At 33.5% G+C, this 17,401-nt stretch overlaps 1 protein-coding gene and 1 pseudogene across 2 annotated transcripts in view; both read right to left on the reverse strand.

The window, feature by feature from the left end:
* Nucleotides 1-17,311, reverse strand: part of NCAPG (non-SMC condensin I complex subunit G) — a 38,380-nt gene extending 21,069 nt beyond the window's left edge. Inside the window, exons 1-12 of one of the 2 annotated variants that reach the window (XM_036852212.1) lie at nucleotides 17,069-17,311; nucleotides 15,918-16,121; nucleotides 15,175-15,403; nucleotides 13,272-13,417; nucleotides 12,903-12,987; nucleotides 11,695-11,887; nucleotides 11,079-11,228; nucleotides 7,350-7,490; nucleotides 6,621-6,744; nucleotides 5,322-5,411; nucleotides 4,815-4,994; nucleotides 2,262-2,372 (exon numbers count right to left, since the gene is read on the reverse strand). In XM_036852212.1, coding sequence (XP_036708107.1) covers nucleotides 2,262-2,372; nucleotides 4,815-4,994; nucleotides 5,322-5,411; nucleotides 6,621-6,744; nucleotides 7,350-7,490; nucleotides 11,079-11,228; nucleotides 11,695-11,887; nucleotides 12,903-12,987; nucleotides 13,272-13,417; nucleotides 15,175-15,403; nucleotides 15,918-16,121; nucleotides 17,069-17,179 — 1,764 coding nt within the window. In that variant the 5' untranslated portion in view covers nucleotides 17,180-17,311. The remainder of the gene's footprint in view (nucleotides 1-2,261; nucleotides 2,373-4,814; nucleotides 4,995-5,321; nucleotides 5,412-6,620; nucleotides 6,745-7,349; nucleotides 7,491-11,078; nucleotides 11,229-11,694; nucleotides 11,888-12,902; nucleotides 12,988-13,271; nucleotides 13,418-15,174; nucleotides 15,404-15,917; nucleotides 16,122-17,068) is intronic. The other variant, XM_036852213.1, reaches the window with a different exon arrangement.
* Nucleotides 7,968-8,068, reverse strand: LOC118896192 (annotated as a pseudogene).
* Nucleotides 17,312-17,401: the final 90 nt, after the last annotated feature.

Genomic DNA, 17,401 nt, shown 5'->3' on the forward strand with positions numbered 1-17,401 from the left:
ATTAAATCAGTAAAACAGAAGAATATAGTCAGAGCAAAATATAGTCCGATCATGAGATACCGTCCCTCCACCTGCCAAAACTGACTCAATGGCTTCCCAATGCTCATAGAAAAGATAAAACTCCTTAACATATGATATACCTCATTGTGTAGTCTTTCCCAGTATCACCTTATACTATTCTATCTCTTGCTCTCTGTTTATTCAATTGAGCTGATTTCAATGCCTCCCATTCAGTGCTGTCCACTAGAAATATGATGCAAGCCAAGTATGTCATTTAAAATTTTTTTAGTAGCCACATTAAAGTGAAAAGAAACAGATGAAACTAATTTTAATACATTTTATTGTACTCAATATAGACAAAATATTATCAATACAACATGTAATCAATATTAAAAAATTGAGATTTGTTTTTTAGCTGTGGCTTTTTCATGTTTATAAAAAATTGAGATAATCTGTTGTTTATACTGTTTGAAACTCAATGTAGTTTTACATTTATAAATATGTATAAATATATATATATATTTGGACTAGATTTAATAGCCACAGGTTTTTAATATCCACATGTGGCTGGTGGCTACCGTACTGAAGAGAGTAGGTCTAGATCATTCTTCCCTCTTTTTCACATAGTTAATGTCTACTCAAACATCACCTCAAGGTCACCTTCCATAAACAGATGAAATCTCATTATCATAAATTCACATATGACCATAAAGCTCTTCTTCATAGCAATTATCAATGGCATAAGCTTTCACTTGTTTATTTGATTGATGCCCACCCCCCTCACTTGACCAGAAGATCCAAAAAGGGCAGTCTACATGTGTTCTGTACACCATGTACACTCTATCCCCAGCACTGGGTGTACAGATGTTCAATAAATATTTGTTCACTGAATATATGATTTTTATTTAAAGCACAGTAATATCATTAAAATATTATAACTCCTATATTTAAATACCTTACTCATTTACATCCCTCTATAGTCTCTTTCAATCTTTAGACAGATTGTTTTTATATACTTAAAATCATTATGACCATTCAATTTTGTGTTCTTTCTTCCCTCAATATTGTGTTTCCCCACATATATACGTAAGTCTTTGTATTTACTACTTCAATTGTGCAGTTAATTATACCATCATTTATCATTCTCTTGCAATAGAACCATTAGGTATACAAGCAGAACTTTAAAAGTATCACTTTTCACTAGAGACATCTGTTTTGTTAAAAATAAAACTAAATTCTAACGGTTTAACAGATCTAGTTTTAACCAGCTCTAGACTGCTATAAACAATAATTGGTCTTCTTTACTACATTTAGAAACTCATGACAATACAAGGAACTAGATTTTAGATCGCATTCATTGGCTGTTTTTCACTAATCCCAAGTAAAAAAAATTTGGGGAGAATCCTGGAAGAGGTTGGATACATTCAAAATTTGCTTTGGATAAGTAGCACTATTAAAAAGAATACTCTAAAGCTGCATGTCTAATACTGTGGCCACTAACCACATGTGGCTACTGAACACTTGAAATATGACTAGTCCAGATTGAGATGTGCTTTAAGAGTTAGTATGAAGAATAGAATGTAAAATATCTCAATAAAATATTGATTAAATGATGAAATTATAATATCTGGGGTATACTGGGTTAAATATATTAAAGTATATTTAAATTAATGTATATTAAAATTAATTTCACATTTCTTTTTAATTTTTAAATGTGGCTACTAGAAAATTTAAAGTTACATGTGGTTTGCATTATATTTCTATCAGACAATGTGGTTCTAAAGGCTTGTGGTATTTATATCCCTCTGGTCAGTAAAATGGAGATTACCTATGAAGGGTTACTTTAATAAAGTCCTTAAATATATAATAATAAACAAATTCCTTTCACAGGGCTTTCAATGTAACCTTCTCAGTCTTTCTACACAGCAAGATTCTGGTACTTAAATATTCCTTATGTATCTCAGTATTTCCTCTTACTATTCAAAAAATGAAGATATTCTGCATCTCTTTCCAGCATAAAATAATTTTTTCAAACTTTCTAAAGGAATAATTATAACTTATATACCAGGTCCTTTACATGCATTATCTTAATCTAATCCTCACAATATGAAGCAGTCACTGTATTATTTTTTCTTTTTTACCATTTATATTTATCAGATGTTTAAAATGGTCTTTTCATTCTTTCGAACCCCAAGGAACATATTACTTATAAAATGATGAAGGCGTGAGCTAAAATAAAGCCTCAAAGTGCACCAACATACCAAAGATTCAATGATGCCATTCATGGTTGCACCTATACCTGTTGAAGTGCACATCTGTTTCAACAGTTCATAGCACAAAATAAGACACTTCTGTAGTGTTTCAGCATCATTCTAAAATGAAACACAAAATATTCAGCATTAGTAAAAATCTATTCTGCCCATCCCTTAAATGTTTACTTTCTCGAGGCTTTTTGTCCAAGACATGTTGTCTCTATACACATTCCCTGCACAACCTTATCCAGTCACAAAATTTACCATTTATAAGCTGGTTCAACTATTTTCTAAGTTTCAGATTCATATATAAAACTGCCATAAGACATTTCCTCTTGTATGTTCCACAGGCTTCCCAAACTCAAAATGGCCAAAAGGGAACTAACCAATCATTACCCAAATTCCTCCTCCTGTGCTACTTCCATAAATTTCGCTGCCATCTACCCAGCTGTCCAAACCAAAAGACCTAGGATACATTCTTGACTCACTCTTCTCCTTGTTACTAATTCTTAAATACTTCTCAAATCCATCACTTCTTTCCATATCCACCATCATTACCTTGTTCAGACTGCACTCATCTCAATCCTACATTACTGTAACAGTCTTCAAACTAGTACGCCTGCCTGCAATTCATTTCCTGAGTAACACTGATCTTTATAAGACATAAATCTCATCTTTAGTGGTTCACCATGATCTTTGGGTAAGGGACAATTTTTAAAATGTTGTTTATACAAGGCCTTACATGAATTGGCCCTTAATTTCTTCCCCCAGGTTTATCTCTTACCTCTCCGCCTCAATTCTTTAGTCATGTGGACCTGAAGTTTTTAAACACAACAGGCACTCTTTAACTTCTAGGCCTTCACACACGTCATTCCATCTGCCTATAACATTCCCTTAACAACTCACTGAGGAGAGATGACACAGAGTGCATTAAAAGCACAATCAAAGCCACTTGCCTGGGTTTGAATCCTGCCTCTAACATTTACTATCTGTATAACTTCAGGCAAGTTACTTGCCTTCTATAAAGTAAGGATAATTGTACCAATTCCGTTAGGTCATAATGAGAATCAAATGAATTTATACTTGTGAATACCACAAAAAAAGGATCCTGTAACTACTTGCTTATATTATTTTTATTCAAATCTCAAGTTGAAACATTTCTTTTGGGGAAGCCAATACCACCCTCTCCATAAAACCCCTATACTTACCTGAACATAGCATTTATTATACTATACTGTAATTATACTGTAATAGATTTATAACCCTTAAATAGGACAAATGAACAGATAAATGGTCAAAGCAAGTAAAGTTAAACAGATAATATTAATCATGATAGATCACCCTAGTTAAAATTTTCCTAATTCAGACCTGCAGTTTATATCATTTTTCAGTTTATATTTTTCACTTTAAATTTGCTCCTCAAATTTAAGAGGAGCATTGACTTGGTCAAACAAAAGAAATAAGCTACTTAGCTATGAAAATAAAATTCAGGCATATCCACTGGGAAGGTGGGGTGTTAGAGCAGGGATGTCTATGGCTGCAGAGCTCAAGGACATAACATAACTTACAAAACTCTCCTGTACAGTAAACTCTTCCCTATCCAGTATTCTCTTTATAAGAATAATCAGCACTTCCCAAACCAAAACTACAGTAATAAATGATGTTTACTACAAAAGGCAAGATCCTAAAAGACCTCCTGAATCAAAGTTAATAGCAAATATTATAGTAATTGATACCATTCTACCTTACATTAAAGTAATATTAGTGTATCAAATACAACTAAGTTAATTAAAAAAGATTGCTGAAACGAAGCTTTAAATGTTATTAGATATATAAGTTTAGTATTTCTTTTTTTTTTAATTTTTATTGGAGTGTAGTTGATTTACAATGTTGTGTTAGTTTCAGGTGTACAGCAAAGTGAATCAGTTATACATATACATATATCCACTCTTTTTTTTTTTTTTTTAAGATTCTTTTCCCATATAGGCCATTAGAGAGTATTGAGTTCCCTGTGCTATACAGCAGGTTCTTATTAGTTATCTATTTTATACAGTATTTCATTTAAAATAACAAAGTTACTTAGCTTTTTCTAAAAACAAAAGAGTAATTAAACTTTAAAAAAATATGTGTATAATGGCACTGTTACTATAGAAATTCTGTTCCTAGCAGTGGAAAGGTCATGAGTCTTCCACAAATAAGGGAAAGATGCATTTTCCTTTTCTAAACCATTCAAGATAAACAAAACAAAACAAAACAAAACAGAGAAGGAAGCCACTGGAAAGCAGGTTTCCTTGGCAAGGAAGAAAGACTTCAGATTCTAGGGATTAGCATGACAAGGGCGCAAATCAAATAAAGTCCTAGCTACAATAATTAAAGTTCATTAAAGCCTTTCGAAGTCCAAAATAGAAAGGAACAGGCGGAAAATATTATTTTTGTATTAGTTCATGGTACTGTTAAAAATCCCTCCTAAGTGAATATATTCCGGCAGCTGAGTTAAGAAAACAAGGTTTAGTTCAGATGATTAACAGCAGCTGAAATGTAATATGAAAAATGTATCTATACCTTCTCTATGTGGACTTCTTTAATTTCAGGTTGCTCTGTCTCTTTCAATAGGTTTATTTTGGCATCTTCTAATGCTTTTATTTCTTCTTTTAATTCTGATGCTTGATTAAAATCCTGTAAGTTAATGCAATTTTCCAAAGCTGCTTTTGCCTCAATAAGTTTAACTTTTATTTCAGCCATCTAAGAAAAGATATAAATTGTGTAAACACCAAACAAAAACTGTTAATGTGAAATCTGTAGCAGACTAAAGAGTATTATTTAGAACCATCTCAACCATCTAAAAGTTAAGCAGTCAGGTACATACAGAAAAAGTGGTAGTCCTCCTGAAACAGAGATTGGCAAATCTTTCAGACTGACATAATCTGATAACATTTTAGACACTCTTATATAGTTTAATAGTTAATCAATAATTTGACTTTGTGCAATTTTGAAAATGTACAAGAAGAAATAAAAGACTTGCACAGCTACAACATACTCAAGCATTTCTTTAATTTAGAAGAGAGTTACCTTGAGTTCGTTCTTTCTTGCAACAGCTGGATCATTATTAACACCAACAGTAACAATGGGTGCCCGAATCTCTGAGATAATTTCTGTAACCTGATAAGTTATAATTCAGAATACATGCTTTAATATATGTTATATATCAGAAAATGACATCAAACTGTTATACAAAACTCCAAACTGTATCCACAATCTCTTGAAAAATAGAGCAAAATATACAAGCAAAAATGGCACACATTCTATTTGCTAGACAATTTTAGAAAAAAAATGACCTAACAATACATCTGACTAAAAACTCATAAGATTATGGGAAGGTAAATAGGCACATAGACACTGAAGATAAATTCTCTTTCATATAGTGCTTTAAAACAGAAAAAAATGAAAATAGCATTTAATCTTAGGCACCATAAAACTAAAATTTTCTGCCTAAAATCCTCAACTCCCTCCCTTGTTCAGCTCCAATGGGAGTGGAATATAAAAAATTAGAATACTCTTTTATTCTTCCTTTGGGTATACAAGGCATAAATAATGACAGCAAATTAAACACTTTCCTTTCAGAGCCACTGGGCATTGGAGTTGGCCAATTCAGGAAAAAGCTGCATCCCAAATGAAGGTACCTTAAGCAGGTGCTGGATAACCACTAACTGGGGATGTTGCAGAAAGAATTTATGTTACGTATATCTATAGAAGGAAGGAGTGGAAAAGACAACCTTTGAATTAACTCGCAACTCCAAGACTATACGATTTTATGAAAATCAACGATACAGGCCTCTCTTTTTGGGCTACCCTAGAGAAAATAACACTTGAATATAGTAAAATAATAGATAATATTTATTTCTGTATTTACCAAGCACTTTATGAACATTGCTTCATTGAACAATGAAAGATAAATTTCGTTGTTATTCTTATTTTGCAGACAGGTAAAAATTCTAAATTAAATAACTCAGGCAAAGCCACAAATCCAGAAAGCGTCGGAGGGGATTTGAACCCAGGTATGTATAAATTCAGTCGGCCCTCAAACCTTCTAGCAACCAATGCCTATATGTCACCTCTTCCCTAACCTGCTCCATTTCAAACTGATTCAACACAATGATAGGTATGGTAAAAGAAAGGAGATATTTTTTAAAATGTGTGTGTGAGAGAGATTTGGTTTTAAGAAGTTTAAAGACTTGATAAAGGAACAAAACTAAAACAAAAGCAATTAAAGACAAATACAGCCAAAAGTACTGAAAAGAGAATAAGACAACCCTCAATGTTATTGACCAAAACCTTTTATCTCTATCAAGAATGAAGAAAATTACTTACAATCTGTGTTCTCTTATTATCATCTATAATCATGTGGAGCAGTCTCTCAACAAGAAAAGAAATTAGGGATATTGGGGTGGTGGGTAGAGTAAGAATCTCCTGTAAGATAGCCAGCAGTCGTTTCCTGCATTCAAAAAGAACTATTTTAATTTCAATACAAGAGTAGAAACACATTATATCTCTAACATTTCACCTATTCTGAAGACTTAATTACAGACTTAATTTGTCTTCTTTTTTATATTTATCACTATAGGTACAAAAATATATGTACAGACTTTAGACCAAAATTCACGTTCTGAAAAAAAATTTATAAATGGCCCTATAATCTTTCATAAATCAACATGATGAAATGACAAAATACCATAAGTGAATCAAATCTTTTAGACTGTATTTATTATAGAGAGGACTAGTAATACTAATAGAAATTTTTAAGCAAAAACCTGCAATTTTATTGATTTACTCTGAAGGAACTGAATTAGAAACTTGTGTTTCCATATATACATATATTCATATAGAGAGAGAGAAATTAGGAGAAGGAGAAACAGAGACAGTATATAAACATATTTCCTCTTACATACTCCATATATATTATATAAGAGGAAAGAGAACACTTCATACAACCCTTTAGGGAGCTAGGTTAAATATATTTAATCATATTGTAACAAGACTATATTTCAACACATAAAATTAGAAGCGCAAATTAGAACAAGGGTTTACATTTAAATGTACCTTCCTCCTTCTTCATTGGTATCCAAAGACTTGATAATTAGAATTAATTGTTGACCTATGAACTCTTTTGTCATCAAATTGCCAATATAAGAAAAATCACCTCTCTGTTCTTCATTAACAACCGGAATGCTCTGAATATAACTAAAACAAGCACAATTAATAAGATGTAGAATCTGTTTCGAAACATTAAACAGCTCCCCATTACATCAGAAAAGGTCATTTTCTGCTCATATCAGTCCAAATATATGGATATTTATACCATGTAATACTAATCCTGATCTACAGAGTAACTTCTGTGTTATTGTCATGAACTTCTGTGAACTTACTGGCTTGATTCAAGAGAATTTGGAAAATATATTTTCATTAAAGATTCAAATTTCCTATGGGAAATTTTCAAAAGGTACATATTTGTATCTCTCAAAATAACTAATTATTTCAATGTCACTAGTATTCTCAATTATAAAGTTCTAAATCCCTTCTCCAAAAATCCAATTATTCAGAAAGCTAGTCTTCCCTCATCATCCTTAATTAACCATTATTTTGTTTAAAAGAAAAGTAGTAGAAATAGTAATTACATAAGTAATGCATGAATACAATGACCTTTTCTAAAAAAATCAGAAAAATATAGATAGCTTCATGAATTTGTAGTACCCTTGATTAGGGGCCCTACTAATCTCTATATTGTTCTTATTTTAGTGTAAGTGCTACTAAGCAAGCACCATCAACTACCCTTTTATTTTTACTATCACTGCCCAAATTAAAGCCTTTTACAACCCTCACCTAGATAACATTCAAGAGTCTACCAGAAGGTCTCCTTTATTGTGTGGAACAAAAAAAGCTACTTAAAAGCAGAATTAAGAGTTTAAGTAGAATTAAGAGTTTAAACCTATACAACTAGGTGCCTTTAGGTTGGAAGTAATATATGAAATGATAATCCTGATGAAAAATGTCATTTTAAATTGTCAACAAAAATCAAGTTATAAACACTGCAGAATAATGATGAATAAATGAACTGACTCATAAAATGACAGCCAAGAGTAAATAAAAGCTCATAAGTCTCTGGTAATGATATTAGGACCCTCAAGGGCATCAGCCACCCTTTGGATTCTAGCAGGAAACTAAACAAAAGCTACAAAACTGATAATTATCAAAATCAATAAATCAGTAGAGTTACTGATTTCTGACAAGCTAAGAAACCTTCACTCACCTTTGAATCCCTCCTACTTCTCCATCCCAGCTTTAGCACAATGCATAGTATCAAGACTTTGAATTTATTTTTAAAAATACTCAAAGAGTAGTTGTTTCATTAATAATTACAAATCCTGAACTGCATAAATACAACTTAAAATCGACCTACCAATTTTAATTACCATGAAATCGTCTCTTTCCAACCATTTTTAAAGGTAGTCATTATAATGAAGAGAACACTTAAGAAAGTCTTTTTTTAAACTCTCTAAGAATTTAAGGTAGCTTTCTTAAAATTCTATTAGTGTCCCTTTTTTTACTCAAATTTGATAGGCCTCATTTAACATCCCCGATTTCTCTCTTTAGGTGAACACCTCAATTAACAGGAAATCGTTTCGTATCAGCATTCTGAGTCACTAACTCTTCCTGCTACAAAATGCCTGAGAATACATTTGAGATTATCAAGAAACAATTTTTCCATGTAATTTTGTTTCTGTTCTTGAGAAAACGAATCCTATCTAGTGACATTGCTCCAAAAAGAAAATCACCCTATTTCCTAAGTATTCTTTCAATAATTAAATATGATCTTTAAAGTTTTCCTTTTTATACGTGAAAAAAACAAGTTGATCCAAGTAACTTATTTCAAAACTCACAGATTAAGTGACAAAGGAAATATAAGAATCCCTGACCTCTTAAAGTTAGAGGAACCAAGCTCTTTACATGTCAATTTTCAGTAACTAAGAATTAATCAATCTGTGAACCAGTCTTTGAGATACTCCCCCTCTGTTATTTAAATATAGTATTTAACATTTCCTCATATTTTCTTGTATTTTTTCAGTCTTCTATGAGCACTTATTACTTTTATATAAACATATATTATTAAGCATTGCATCAAAATTCATTCCTTTTGGGTACATTTCAACATGGCCCAAACAGCATTATAATGAATACTCCAGTTAAATATTAAAGCCTGAAATAATTACCCTTAAAACTCTAAGTAGATTCCCACGTTTTTCATGTTACTATGAGCTCAAGCTATAAGTCTCCATATTGGCTCACATTTAAGATATTTATGGATTCAGTGTTTTGCATACAAAATTCAAATACGTTCTTAGCTTTGCTCCCTAACTTACATGTGGGGCCATTATACGCGAAAGCAGGACACTATATTTCACACCAAGAGAATTCAGGCCCATAATCCATACTATATGTAAAGCTTTTTAAAAAATGCATCAAAATCATGAGGTTAAAAATCTACACACCAATATCTATTAAAAAAATATATAGCCTTTGGCCCAGCAATTCCACTTCTGGGAATCAACCCTACAAAATCCCAAACGTACATAAAAATGTAAAGAAAGTTTAAAACACCTTCATCAGTGAAAACTGAAAACACCCTAAATGTCCATCAATAGAAGAGTAAATTAAACGTTACCACCGTACTATGGAGTGACAGGCTGTTATTAAGATTGTGATAGATTTGTACTGATATGTACCAATATAATGATCTCAGATAGTAGTGGAAAAAAAACAAAAATATGTAGAGTGTGTTATATTTTTAAAAACCATGCATTTAGTATATGTGTATGTGAATGTAGAGAGAAAGAGGGTTGAAAGTGTATACCCCAAATTGTTTAGATGTTAACTCTAAGGAGATTAATGGGTTTGAGGAATTAGGAGTAAGAGGAAATACCACATTTTTATTCTGTATACTTCTGTATTTGAATTTTGACAAGAATGCATTCATGTTTTACTTGTACAATTTTACTTGTATAATTTTAAAGTGAACTAAGTAGAAACTAGAGTAATTCAAATAATTTAAGAAAAAGATACTTTGAAAAAACTTTTTAAAAACAAAAGCCAAACAGTAACAGTTTTAATTAATACTAAAACTGGCCAGATGTCCACCCTGTCAGTTGGAAAACTATGGCCCATGCACCAGATAGAGCCTGCTGCTTATTTTTGTACAGCTTGCAAGCTAAGATTTTTACATCTTTAAATGATATATATATGTAAATATATGTGTAAAAATATATACATGTGAAAATTATATGAAATTCAAATTTTAGTGTCCATAAAAGTTGATGAAAGATTGATCAGAAAACAATCACACTTATTCATTACATATTTTCTGTGGCTGCTCTTGCAGTACCACAGCAGAACTGAGTCATTGTGACAGAGAGCATGGTCCACAGACTCTAAAATATTTACCGTCTGGCACTTAGAAAAAGTTTGCCAACCAATTTCAAAGAGCAACACATCATCATTATCAACTTTATGGAGAAATGTTCATCATTACATCTTACCAGCTTTAAGGAAATGTCCCAAAACATATTGACTTTGGTCTTTCAGTATACTGACCAGCACAGGATATTCTTTAGAAAGACTCAATGTGTATACCTATTTATCCTTGCCTGTCCAAAAAAATGGTTTTCAACTTATTCTCAATCAAGCATGGCTTTGAGGGAGGGGGCTGGGAAGTTAACACATACAACAACACAAGTACAACACAAGTACATCCCAAACCAAAGAAAACAATTTTACCTCAGTAAATACTCAGCGTATACTACAGGCTCTGGCAAAATCTGCTCTAAAAATTCTTCACCTTCCTCTCCTTTTGATCTCAAATATTCACAAAGGACACGCCAATACAAAGCAATTTCAGGAGTTAATGTATCTGCTGGAATCAATTTCCTTCATTTAAAAGGGAGACAAAATATATCTTAATATCCAGTAAAAATTTGAACTGAGTAGAAAAATGGGAATAAGCAGACTTGATTTATAACCACCATCCTTTTAACTGCAGAGTCATTAACTTATCCACACAACAAAGAATGAAAATATTTAGACCAAAAGAAAAAAAAAAGAATCAAATGAGCAAACACAATAGGGATCCATGCTGTTGGACTTTCCATGAAGCTAATGCAAAAATCAAAGTAACAAAACAAAACAAAAAACGCAGCTAAAGTAGTCTATGATAAAGTAGTGAGTTCTTACACAAGGAGGAAAAAAAGGGAAAAAAGACATCCACCAGACTAAAGAAAACAGAAGAGGTGTAGATAAAAGGTACTGATACAATCTTAAGTAATGTGGAAGAGGACTAATTTTAATTGCAGAGGTTCACCAGTATCATATTTCAAATAATGAATACTTTACATACCTGCCATCATTATTTTTACAGATTTCTGCCAGTTCATTAAGAGGAGTCACTGAAAATAAGGCATTGAGAACAGAGACTGCCACTTCAGAAGAATTTTCCACATCCAACCGATGAAGCAACTCTAATATATTTCCTTCAGTGAAACGTAACCAGCCTTGGAGAAGATGCTTCTGCACTGCTTGTTTCACAGCATCTGTTAAGTCATTTGAAACACAGGTGAACAAAGTCTCCCTCTAGCTTCCATTTCCTATATTTTGTCTGTTTTAATTAACTCTTATCAGATCAATGTAAACTAAGTTGATATTTACTATAAAAATGGGACCAGAGGCAAAACAATGCGTACTAAAGAAAAAATTAAAACTACAATGATACTGTAAAAAGTGAAAAGTCACTGTGATGCTCACTTTCATATGAAAATGGAAGAGGTCAGAACCAAATATACAACCACTACCACAGCCTACAAAAATATTTTTGCATTCCTTCTCCCCCGAGTTCACTGGGCTTCAGGTACTAGTCTAGACTATATATAATACCTATTATTTTACTTGTTGCCTGACTTCATCCATTTATTACATGATTGATATGTGCAGTAGTGAATCATACAGGCATATATCACTGAAAAACCTTATTCTTAGTTTTTAAAGTCATCCTAGTCATTAGTCCTTCAAACTCAGGTTTTCTTGCTACAGCAAAATTAAGCCATCTTAGCCTTCTCATGGGGTTTGGAAATTTAAAATATATCATTCTTCATATCATTGCTGTAAGTCGATTCTCCAGCTGTAACAGAGAGAAAAAGGGGGGAAAAAAAACTAGAAAAATTATACTGGTCTGACCATTTCTAATTGTTTCGGATACACAGAACACATTCATAGGAGGATATACACAAAAGGGATAAGACAGCATTTTTTTTAAAGGAAGCGAGAGGGCTGAAAAAGAGAGCCTGCCCTACTTCTGATGTTATTTTTATAGCCTTAAGCTCTAGTTTCTCCATACATAAAACACAGAAAAATTAAAACAAACTGTGCTACTTCTAAGTACCAAGACCTTTAACCCTAGAAAATGTATTCTATACAATACACGTAGATAAACTTTGACAAGCTGTGGGAATGATAGGCTTACCTGACCTAATTTAGGACACTCTTTCCTAAACCTTTTAAATCTAACCTCAAAATCTACTAATGTTTTGTCTATAATGATATCTAACTTACCTGATCTGTCATTAAGACCTTGTTGAAGGAGCATTACTCTCTGAGCAATGGACAGAGCTCTCATGTGAACCTTTTCAGCTAAAACCTTAAAGAGATGATAATAAAAAAATGGCCATTAAACTCAATATAATTTATGTATTTTATAACTAGTAATATCTCCTTCACCTAAGAAAATTATCCAGAATTTCCAAAAAAATTAATACCTGGTAACACATTAATGCAATAAGATTCCACCTGAATTATCTACACTCTCCGTCCACAAAAATCTCAATTGAATTATTATGTGCCAAATATTTTTCAAAAGTATTTTAAGAATACAGCTTCTTGTCTTTTAAGAACATGTCTATATAAGATATTGGACTTATTTACCTGATAAGCCAGCTTTCTGACAGCCTCTTTCACATCCTTGGTGCGCCCTACAATTTTTGGCAAAGTCTTTGCTGATGGCGCAATACATGATAACGCTGCCCGCCTAACTTCTGGATTTGAATCATTTTCAATCAAAGCAGCATATGCTAAAAATAGAGCAATACATTTTAGTACGCTACAACATATTAGTTAGCCATAGTCATAGATAACCCACATTTTGATGTTTAATCTTTAAAATGATAAAAATCATTTTTTAGTCTTACACATTTAATTTTAGCTGAAGATTTTTTTCTGCCAACATCCCTTAAAAAGGACAGAATTAGAAATTAGTCAATGGACTGGGCAGGAAGGCTAAAACTGAAAACAAATAACCCTAAAGATAATGGAAAATCCATCATTCAGATTATGTCTTTGCTACTCTTTAAGATTTAGAAACAAGTCTAGGATGGAAGCCAGTTTATTTTAAACTGATATGGCTTTATAAAGAGCTCACTATTTTGATTTTTAATGAATCCTAAAAAGAAATAACTTCTGATTTTACTGATTGAACAAAACTCATTTCCTGTATTTAAATATTTATTCACCTCTATTTATCAGATTTTCCCAGGCTTTAAAATCAAGTATATGTTGACTACTAAACATGTATGTTTTACATATTATACTGTCCCTCATTTAACATCAAAAAATACCAACTACCACCAGTTATCAAAACTATAAAGGTAGTAACAGGGACAAAGAGAAAAACAAACCAGAAGAGTTCCCAAAATAAACCTAGGCATATATGGAAAACTGGAATATGACTATCTTTATGAGCCCAGAGGTAGAGAAAGATTTCTTAAATAAAAGATAGAAAGTGCAAATCATACAGGAAGAGACTGATAATTTTGACATTAGGAATTTCTGCCCAACAAAAGACATAGTGAAGACAGTGAAATAATCTATCTAAAGCAGGAAGATCTAACAATTCATATAACCCAAGGATTTCCCTTCAGAATATATAAAGAACTCCAATTAATAAGCAAACCAATAGAAAAATGAGCAGAACACATTAATAGGCATTATACAGAAGAAATAAAATTGGCTGCTAAATATATGAAAAGATGCAAAACAATGACATATGATACATACAACCTGATTAACAAAAATTTAAAAATCTGACAGTACCAAACACTAGAGAGGATATGGCTCAATGAACACTTTTATGCACTGTTATTGGAAATATAAATTGATAAAATGTTTTGTAGAACACTTGTACCTCATCTAAGAAAGCTGAATGCACATATCCCAACAAGTCCACCCTTAGGTACATATCCTAGAAAAACTGTGCACCAGAAGCCATGTACTGTGTAAGAAAGTTCATAGCAACGACACTGTATTTTAAGAGGAAAATAACTGGAAACAACTAGAAGGTCCATCAATGTTAGAAACAATAAAATTGTCTTACATTCATACAATAGAACAGTATATCAGTAATCTATCAACATGGATGAATGTTACAATGAGAAATAATGTTGAGAGCACAGAAAAATATAGTATGATCCACAAAACATACAAAATGATAGGCAAAACTTAAACATTATTTAGAAGTATATACATGTGGTTAACTGTTTAAACAAACAAAAGGGAACCCAAAATTCAACATATTCATTAATTCGGAGGGAGAGTGATATAACTAGAAAGGGACATAAGAGAGGCTTCAGAGGTACTGATGATCCTCTATTTTTTTAAGTTGGATGGTGGCTACTTGGGTATTTTCTTTTAATCATATATTTTTACATATATATATGTGCGTGTGTATATATAAACTATGCTCTTCCATAATATTTCATAATAAGAAAATACATCTGCTGAGAATTGAACAAAGTCAGTGAAACTGAAAAAGGATTTAGGGAGCTATACATACCATTAACCACCAGGCATTCATCATCTTTGGGATCCTGAAGGCGTGAAAGAGCAAGAACTGCCTGTATCCTTACATTTGGAATTTTATCTTTCAATCTAATAAGCATGGCTTCATTAATTTTATCAAACAAATCATCATCAATCTGGGCATTTTCTGGCATATTTCCCAAGAGCTTGTTTATGAGCTGGCACACTCTAAATCTAACTGCATTGCTGTTTGCTTCATGAGACTAAAACAGAAACAAAACAAAATTTATTCCAAGTCACATAACATTACTAAATAATGACATACCATTTGAATTCTATATGTTTAGAATTCAAGAATTTATAGCAATACTTCATTCCTTGCAGAAAAACTATATTGCTACCTTGATCCATATATGCATGCTAAATACACATCACATAACATAGTCTCAAAATACACAGTCTAAAGTATCTGCTAAATTACAAGAGCATATTCGTCTTCAGAGGAACTCTTTACTTCTGAACTAGAGAACCCATTTCAAACAAATGTATGTAAGAACTGGTTTAGAATGGTCATTAAAAATTTAATGCTGGAGTTATTTTTTAAAGTTCACTTTTTAATCTTAATGACAGTTCTAATATTTCCTATAAAAGGCAGATTCGTTCAGACATTTTCTCAATTACCAGATATTCATTCTCTAAGATACACAAACTCCCATGGCCCTTTTAAAATAGTAAACTTTTCTACAATATTCCCTCGAAATTCTAACTTTCCTATACCTTTAATAGAAAAGTAAACAAATAATTTAAAATGCCACCATCTTCCTCTTCTTCATCATCTTCCGTATCTGATTGGTGAAATGAAGTAACAAACTTTGCTGCAAATTCTATTATCCTCTCCACAGCTGGTTCTCGTTTATAGACCACCATAGCATACTTAAGGTAATGAACAAAATCCTCATAAAAACCTGTTTTGTCATCCACCTGAAAGAGAAAAGAAACCCTTCACAAACTGCAGGGATAAAATCCTTTTTTCTCAACATTACTCTAAGACACTGAAAACACCAGCCCTAACGCAAACAAACTAAAATCATTATATAGTAAACTCTCAATTATCCAAGCCATCAAAGGGGAAATAAATTTGCACAAATTTCTCTCCAGAGAAATTTATTTCTCCCAGGAAGAAAACAAACATGAATTTTGACAGTGAAAGGATTCCTCTGATTTTTTTTTTTTTAACACCCTTGAATTCTCAATATGATGCCTTGGTATCAGTTTCGTAAAAATCTGCTTCTTCATGAAAAACCCAAAATCAACAACAGCTTTTGCATTTTACCGTATTACCCTTAATATTACACAGCAATTTCCTTTTGATATAACTTTCACATCCTACCTCATATCCCCAAGCCCTATACTGACTTACAATTTTTCTCGGACCTCAAGATAATTTATTCTCCCGAAATTCATGGTCCTATTCTTCTTGAGGCTTCATTTAAAAACGAAACAAACAGTATTTACATGACTAAGAAGAGCCAGGTTCTAACGATTAATTTGCTAATTGGTGATTTGATACAATTTAACAGTGGGGCGAGGTTTAAGTAATTAAATGTGGGCGGTGACCTGAAGGACAACAGCCGCTGGAGCACCGCGTTCAGGATCCACGCTGCGGCCCTACACTAGATGCCGGTCGCCCCCAGGCGCAAACGCTTCTCCACGTTCACCGCCAGATTAACGGTCCGCGCCGGAGGCCGCTGGGAAGAGGCGGGGGTGGGGTGGGGAAGAGTGTGCCTCTCCGAACCGGGTCGGGAAAGTTAAGGAGGTTGGAGTCTTGGTGCGCGGAGTCGGGAAGGTCGCGGGAAGCCCCTGGGAGAGGCCAGGCCGAGCCGGGGAAGGGAGGGGCGGGGGCCGGTGCCGCGGGCCGCATCGCTTACCGAGCGGTAGGTGCGGCTCAGCGCCACCACCAGCTTCGCCTGGTTCTGGTGCGGCTGCTGCGCCAGCTGGAAGGCCTCCTTAATCGGCAGCAGCCTCTTCTCCGCCCCCATGGCGCCGGGACCCGGTCGTGACGAAGCCTGTCCGCGCTCGGCTGCAGCTGGCCCGACTGACCACTGTCGGAGACTCCACAAGTACGCTTCAGACTCGGGTCAGCAGGCGGCCGACAGCCGAGGGCGTGGTAACCGCCAGAGCGTTCAAATAACTCCCGCGGGAGACGGAAATACACGAGACTATCGCGAGAGCTTAGAGCGACGAGAGTGGGAAGAGATGGA

The sequence above is a fragment of the Balaenoptera musculus genome, chromosome 5, assembly GCF_009873245.2.
Source record: "Balaenoptera musculus isolate JJ_BM4_2016_0621 chromosome 5, mBalMus1.pri.v3, whole genome shotgun sequence".
Taxonomy (NCBI): domain Eukaryota; kingdom Metazoa; phylum Chordata; class Mammalia; order Artiodactyla; family Balaenopteridae; genus Balaenoptera; species Balaenoptera musculus.